Consider the following 8,400-nt stretch of genomic DNA (forward strand, 5'->3'; position numbering starts at 1 on the left):
AAAAGAGGAGATGAAGGGCGAACCCTATATGCTCCTGCGAAACGACGAAGTCAGACAGGAACGATCGAGAGCGCTCCTCTTTTTTTTTTTTGAATTCCATTGTTTCTTTTATTTGTTTTCTTTGTTGAATGGTAGTTACTCAAACGAAACGGTGTGTCGTTCTGTGAAGTGGGGCCGGCGGAGACAGCAAAGAGAGGAGTCGGTTTCGATCTCTCTCTCTTTTTTTTTTTTACTACTGCTTCTTTCTCTTTTTTTTTTTACTACTGCTTCTTTCTCTTTTTTTTATATAGTCAACACCACTACACATTTAACTGGTTTAAGCTACAACAATCAAGCACTTATTATACCCTATGCAATCCTGGCTTTTCGAGCCATACAACTTCGTGGCCAACCTCATAGTTAGGTTTTCTTAAATGGAAACTCTCGATGCCAAATGATGCCACTAGGAAAAACTTTTCAATTATTTTTGCTTCTTCTCTGTCTCTCAATCTTGAAGACAAATCTGTTTTTCATAGCGATGAGAGTGCTAAACAACAATATATTTATTTAGATTCAAAGACAATACAACAACAATGTAAGGAATGGGAAAACAATTCAGAAAATCAGCATTAAGATGATAAATTACTCGAAGTCTATCATCAAAGGACACATAAACCTCCCAATTACAACAGCTCACGGTTCAATTTTCAGCATAAAAACAGTCTCAAACCCATTTTAGTTCTTTTATTTTACTTGAATTAAACTAGCTGGTCTAAACCTTTATTAAAACAAAAAATGGTTCATGTAAACCCCCTATAAATAGACCTCAAATGTTATAATTGAATGCAAGAAATAAAATTTCTCTTCCACTTTTCTATTCCTCTTCTCATCATCTACTTAGAACTCTACACTCGCTCTCTCTCTCTAAAGTGGCAAACAAGCCAAGCAACAGGAACAAAACTCCTTGTTCGTAGTGTAGTTCATCCTATTTATAGGCATCTATAAAAACTTCCATATAGGGACCATTATATCACATCAATGGCATGACATACTGATTGATCCTTCAGCAACATGGGTACTTACCATCTATGCATGGCACAATATCAAATGCAAACAGAGTGAAAAACTCCTCCACATCATATGTATTCAACACAATCAGAATTATCCATCTAACTGATCGACTACAATGCATAAACATATGATATCAGCTTAGAATAGTAGAGTAGCGACATACTATCCATTTTACATCTAACCCAGAAGCACCATAAGCCATTGTCATCAACTAATTTTTAATACATGAAAATATCATAGACAAAAAAATAAATAGATCAGAACTCACAGAGTGAATGTTTGTTCCTCTCTTCGTAAATGCCAACAACCTTTTATCTCCCTCCTGAAATAAATAAAGCAGTTAATGGCACAGAAGACAACAACAAATCATAATAAACTTCTAAAAAGAAAAGATATATGTACCTGTTGCCTAAAATATTCTCGGAATTCAGTCCATGATCCATGGACTTTAACCACCACATATCTAAGTTAAATTGGTCAAATTTAGAAACTAATTCTAAATACTCAGAAATAATTAGCCGATTTGATTCAAATCAACTAACTAACTTGATCAGGAAACAATAATGCATAAAAAATAGCATACCAACCGAAAAATAATAATAATAATAATAATAATAAGAAATGTACAAACGAAAAGCTAAACAAGTGCATTATGCATGCATGGATTTTGACTTTGTTAACTAATGACCAATTGACATGAGAAAGAAAATAATATAATAGAACAAAAAAAATCAAATTAAAAGCATAGTCATACAACTTAATAGAGTTGATCAACAAAAGATTAATAAAAAAAAAGGATACGGCCAATAATCCAATCCAGCACGCTTAAGTTTGGTGTCATCTATTTTGTATCCTAAAGGCTGGAAAAATTAAAGTAATGTAACCATCATAATAAATTAAGATGTGCAAACAATTCAATGGCATTTTACATCAAAGATTCTATATATTAAAACCAAAATTGCCACTTCCTAAAAGTTGCTAGAGTCGTTCAAGAATAAAATGGGGTCCGTATTGTATTATTTAATTAACAAGATGTCAACCCATGCACTCAAGTTTGTCATACCATAAACCAATTTTCAAAAATAATGCCCTCATCTTTCCAATACCATTAAAGGTTTTTAGTTATGCTTCATTTGTTCATATATATATGACAATAATATCAATAAGATCGATTTAAGGCCCAAAAATGTGTCTTTGTAGGGTATTCTCCCATACAAAAAGGGTACACGTGTTACTTTGAGAAAATATGCACATATTACACTTAGCTTTAACCATTTTTGAAATCAACCTTTTTTAAACGAAAAATGTCTTCAGGAGAAGAGAACTAATGAGGAAGAAGATTTTTAGACTATCACTTAACTTGTATCCGCTCAATCAAAGTATTCTCATTTCAATAATTCACTTGAGATATTACTTGAACCTGAACCCAAGCCTATCATAATCATAAACCAAAGGTTTGTAACAAGGTGAAACATACAACTTCAATCTCCTTAGCTATGTGCTTATTCAAGAAGAAAAAAAAAAACTCAAAAGTAAAGCAACTCACAAACTCCTTGCAAAATCTTTAATTTGAACCAATCTCAAGGACTCAAACTTCTAATCCACACTTTACTTATAATGACCTTGGCATTCTTATAGCACTTAAGAAAAGGTCGCAATGTTGTATTCAGCATCCAATTTCAAGCTTCGTGGCTTATGGTCACTTATCATCATCATTTTAAGTTATTACAACTAGCACGTCTATTTTTAATATCTCAAAGACTATAAAAGAAGTATTATCAATGCTTGAATGAAGAAATGTTAGCATTAGAGAAGAATAAGACTTGAAATGTTTTGGCAATGTCAATAGAAAAATCTCTTGTCAGCGACAAGTGGGTCTTCACTATCAAATACAGGATTGATGAATCCATTGAGTACTACAAAGCAAAGTCAGCCAAAGTTAATAGCAAAAGATTTTTCTTAGACCTATGGAGTTTACAAGAAAACATTTACACTTGTTTCCAAACTAAATAACTGGGTTTTATTATCCCTCGCAGCAAACGATGATTAGAAACTCCGATAGCTTCATGTAAAAATATATATTTTTGAATGGAGAATAGGAGTAAGAAATCTATGGTCTGAAACAATCTACTTTTACTTTCGATAAATTCAGATATGCAATAAGACATTAAGGATACCAACAAGCTCAATCTGATAATATTATAATCTACAAAAAAAGGGAGGAAAAATCACCATCCTCATAGTCTATGTTGATAATATAAACTTTACTAGGGTGATATTAGTGCAACAATAGGGATTATGGAAACGCTTGAAGCAGAATTTGAGATAAAAAATCTAGACTTGTTAAGGTAATTATTTGATATGAAAATAGTAAGGAAAATAAGCATACAATATTTTATTTGTCAAAGGATATGTATTTTAGATTTTCTAAAAGAAATTGGATGCAGGATGTAAACCTATAGATACTCCTATGAATCATAATCTGGTGTTTGGAAAACAATTGGAAGGCACTCCAGTAATTTATATATATATATATATATATAATTTATTATAAATGGCATATTTCCAATGAAAGAGACATCTGCTAAAATAAATGAAAAATTAGAATAATGGGCATATCATTTAAAAGATACAGACCATAGAATTAGTAAAGCAAAGAATGGCTATCAATATGTAATTGTAATAGGCATGATGTTAACAATTATCATTTTATATTATTAGAAAATATAATATGTTTATATATCTTGGATTTATTATACAGAAGAATAAACAGATTAATAAGAGTATAATTTCTTGAATTTATTAAAATAGTAAAGTGAGTTTTGTGTGATAAAAGGATTTCATGTAAAGCTTAAAAGTAATTTTCATAAAATCTCAATTGGGTTGTAAAAATGTCATTAATATCTAAGTTGAGTGTGGCAGAAAAGAAAATGATAAGATAGATGTGTGGCAAAAACATGAAGGATAAATTATGGAATGATTCCATTAGAAGAAATGTTAGAGTGAGATCTATTGAAGATAAGGTCATATAAAATAGACCTAAGTGATTTGGATATGTTCAAAGAATGATAGAAAATGCACCCATTAGACAAGTTGATAAAAATAGTATCGGAGAATTATAAAGAAAAGATGTATAAAGAAAAGATGTGTAAAAAGTCACATGGATATAACTTATTTTAAATGATTAAAAAATAATACATTAACACACATTCAACACTTAACATAAACAAATGTAACATGAGGATTCATGATGCCAACCCATAATAGTTGGGAGAAGACTAATAATGATTATTATAATACCAATATCAGTACTGTGAAGCTGGTCTAGTATAGTCACATAAAACTACTCATCTCAAATTACATAACTTGAAATAAGAATCTTTAGGGCATTTTGCCAAACTAGAAATCATAAATCAACATCACAGATTTTCAAAAGACATACATTTGTCAGACCAAGAGAAGAACGGAATTTTAATTTAAAAGAAAGAACCGCAATAGCAATGGCAATGGGAAAATGGCATTACCTCAACAAGATGTAAGCCAACAGATGATGCTGCACATGTTCTAGCAATACATCCTGTGTTCCCAGGAATCTGTCAGGGACAAAGATAGCTCAGTACCACCTAGTACATAACATGGATGCACCTGCAATTCCAAAGCAAGATAATGCAATTTGAACAATTTTTCAGCATTCTAAGTCTTATTATTCAAGCTTAAATCTGCAAAGACCTTCCCATGCATTGAACTCCGTACATATGCAAACGCTTAAAAATATTTCTCATGTGTATGTTTGAATTTACAAGGCATACTGATACCAGCATATTCATTTACAGTAATTACAAGAAAACTTAACCAACTAAGCAAGCATCACCCTCATCACCATTAGCCATTGGAAAACGATTAGTGGTTGCTTTATTAGGTTCCATTCTCCATTTATTCCAACAAAATATTGCATTATGCATTAACGTTATTTGATAATTTTACTTCTTTTGGCACAACTTCAGAATGCATTACCTCTTAACAAATCCTTTTTTATCTTAATTATTCAAAATTAATTGTATTTAGTATTTACTTGCCTTAATGATATATCTTTCACCCTCCATCATGCATATACAAATCAAATGAATCTATTTTCCACTATCTTATATTTAAGAGGTGCTATTCCTGCCATGATTTTAATATGATCATTTTTAATCTATCCTTCCTAATTTAACAAAACATTCATTTAAATTATCATTTCTATCACACTCAACTTGTTCATAGTGGTTTCTTTATCATTCAACACTTCATACATAGCATTTCTAGTTGAATAATTTCCTTTTATGCACAACAATAAGTTTTCTTATAGAACACTCCTAAGTATTGTTAAATGTGCTAAAAAGCATGTGTTTTTGAAGCAAAGCAATGCATTGCATAGCCCAACAATCTAAGAACTCTCCACCGTTGCAATAAAACAAAAAATTTAAAGCGGTGTTGTTTTCGTGAAGGGCATGCCTTTTACCATTTTATAGAGCATGAATCGCATGTGCTTTACCAACCAAACACCTCTCACCAAATGTCATTTCACATAGTTCTAGTTTGATGGTTATTAAAAGGTCTCAATAGTCAGCCTCAACTCACCTATATCAAATCTTCTGTCTACAGTTACCTCCTTTGCTAGTTTTCAATGTGGGTTTAATTAAATTTAGTTTCAATTATCTCTAGCTGTTTTAATAGAAATGTTTTCCTAGGAACTTAATTCTTTGTGTTTGTTTGAGCTCTAGCGAGCTTCATTTTTATACACCTTCCCATCAAACTTAAATCAGTCTACTTGAATAAAGAAAATTAGCATTCTAATCAATTATCCCAATTAACTATAAGTTATTATGTTAATATTATATGTAAAAAGAAAAATTGAATTTGCCTTTCAAAAATAGAAACTCACTTCCATTCATTTTCTATCAAACAAGCACTTGAACTCTCTTATAAAAGTGAGTTCTAATCAGTTTTAACCACTAAATTCAAAACAAACTAGCGCCAACTTCAATAAAATAGTTTTCAAATGCATGCAATGGCCAAAATTATACAAATTCTTATAATGCAGAGATCAAGAATATGCTCTGAATATTGAAGGATTGCTTAAAAAGAAATTAAATCTGTGATGCTTAAGACCTGATTTACCTGAGGAGAAACTAAAACGACTTTAAGAAGTCTGTCACATGAAGCCACAAAATTGGACCCAGCACTACCATTGGTTTGGGAATGCACTACAGTTTCCATAGTTGAAAAGGAGGAATTAGCAAACACGATGGACTAGTCAATCTCAAAAAAGATACAGCATATGCAGAAACTGTGCAACATGTAATCCAATAACCCAACATAAAGAGCAAATTTTATTGAACAAAATCAATAAAGCGTGCTCTCCAATTTATCCTCCTAAGAAATAAAGATCATACGTTCTGAGTCTGACAATAAATCCTCGGGATTTTTCATTTTTTTGCAAAAGAAGCACTAATATATGCAAAATTATTAGCAAGGTTTGATAACTTTTAAATTTTTTTTGTTTCTTATCCCATCCCGAGTTCAATAGCTAAATCACACCATGCCATCACCCACGACAATCACTATTTGTGAGCTTATGTGTGAGCTCCCTTAACTGTTGTGGAGCTTGCGCCATAGGAACTAGCCATGGTGATGCGGGTTCACATGGAAAAAGCTCACTAGAGAAATCTGTAAACAGCTATTAAGCTCTGAACCTAGTTGACCGAAGAGTTCACAAGCTCTGTACAAGGTCAACAGCAAAGCAGAATCAGCCACTCTTTTTCCTTTTAAGATGACTCAAACATTCACTCTTGGGTAGTCAGAATTTATGCCTTGGTTGTGAACAACCAGACGTTTATTCACAAAGTCCAAGAAGTCAAAGCATTGGGCAAATTATTGCATATGGTCACCGGACGCGGAGATAGGTGCGGATATTAATAAAATATTATTTTAAATTAATAACGTCAAAAGCGCAGGTAAAGTACATGTAAAGCGCAGGTAAAGCGCAAGTCAAAAGCGCAGGTAAAGCGCAAGTCAAAAGCGCAGGTGACGTGGCAAACTTTTATTGGATGTCAGGACGCCGGATGCAATTGAGGCTTGGAAGGTAAGAAACCAAAACAATTAAATCCAGGTGTAGAGACTCGAACATTAACACTAATGGATTCGCGCAAGCATATACATCCACTCTTGGCGGTTTAATCTCGGAAAGGACTGCAACCCGAGAAGATGTTCAGATTGACATAAAAGCAGATATATATGCATCGATAAAAAAGAAAGCCACCGGGCATCTATACATAGGTAGCTAGCAGCCAAGCAAGATTAAACTCAGGCACACACATAAAGGAAGACAACACACATAAAGGAAGACACTCAGAAAATCTATCAAAACAAAGCAAAAAATAAAAAATAAAAAAACAGCAAGAGAACAAACTACAGCCTTCTTTTTCTAAAACAAATTTCTCGTATGCTTTATCTAGAAGCAAGCTATTGACCAAATAAAGCTTTCAAAAAATCTCAGTTGCTAAGGGGTTCAAGTATAACCTAATCCCTAAAATGCTAGCTTGCGAATAAAATGAGTAAAAAGACATTCGAGTTTGAACACACGCCGACAGGAGATCGTTGTGGACGGCGGCTGAGAAAACTTCCTTAAGAGCTTGAGATTTGCAAGCAAAGCGGGACGAATAAAAGGGCGCGGGCTGAAAGGTATGGAACAGAACTTCAGATTTAGGGCTCGGAGGCTGCTCACATCCATGCCTCACTCCCAACGTCGCGTCGCACTTTTCACCCTCCGTTTTGCCTCTCTCCACTGAGTTTGTAGCAGATGAATAAAGCGACAGGAGCGAGGAAGTGGAGCGAGCGTGGACGGCACCACAGACGATAAAAATGATAGGAAGGAGACGTCGGCTGGCTGTGTTTAAGTTAAGCTTGGAGTTAAGGAGCTGTTTTTTTTTTTAATTAAATAGGTGATTTTGAGAATATTAGTGTTTGATTTTAAATAAAATAAATATATTATAAAATTTTTGTGTATTTGAAATTTAAATTCTGGTTTTTATTTTTTTTGTATTTGAATTTTTTAAATTTGACTTATTTTCAAATGAGCCTTAAATTTATTGTTATTTTCATTTCCTGCCACCAGCCCTCACCACCGTCGGACACCGTAGTTACTTTGGTACTCCCCACCCCTACCACCAACACTCGCCGGCCGTTGGCCACCCCACCATTAGCCACTGCCATCGTCGATGACCCTTCGCCTTTGCCAATCAACGACGTTGCTCCACATCGCTATTGTTGGTCACTAACCATCACCATCTTTAGACTTTACTCTGCTTT

General features: G+C 33.4%; 1 protein-coding gene across 2 annotated transcripts in view; it reads right to left on the reverse strand.

Annotated features, from left to right (window-relative positions):
* LOC110106253 (putative tRNA (cytidine(34)-2'-O)-methyltransferase) overlaps window positions 1-7,924 on the reverse strand; it is a 24,412-nt gene extending 16,488 nt beyond the window's left edge. The window contains exons 1-6 of one of the 2 annotated variants that reach the window (XM_020836082.2): window positions 7,675-7,924; window positions 6,211-6,296; window positions 4,575-4,643; window positions 1,852-1,910; window positions 1,453-1,513; window positions 1,319-1,372 (exon numbers count right to left, since the gene is read on the reverse strand). In XM_020836082.2, the coding sequence (XP_020691741.1) occupies window positions 1,319-1,372; window positions 1,453-1,513; window positions 1,852-1,910; window positions 4,575-4,643; window positions 6,211-6,296; window positions 7,675-7,822 (477 nt within the window). In that variant the 5' untranslated portion in view covers window positions 7,823-7,924. The remainder of the gene's footprint in view (window positions 1-1,318; window positions 1,373-1,452; window positions 1,514-1,851; window positions 1,911-4,574; window positions 4,644-6,210; window positions 6,297-7,674) is intronic. The other variant, XM_028699362.1, reaches the window with a different exon arrangement.
* Window positions 7,925-8,400: the final 476 nt, after the last annotated feature.

The sequence above is a fragment of the Dendrobium catenatum genome, unplaced genomic scaffold (assembly GCF_001605985.2).
Source record: "Dendrobium catenatum unplaced genomic scaffold, ASM160598v2 fragScaff_scaffold_1263, whole genome shotgun sequence".
NCBI classification, from domain to species: Eukaryota; Viridiplantae; Streptophyta; class Magnoliopsida; order Asparagales; family Orchidaceae; genus Dendrobium; species Dendrobium catenatum.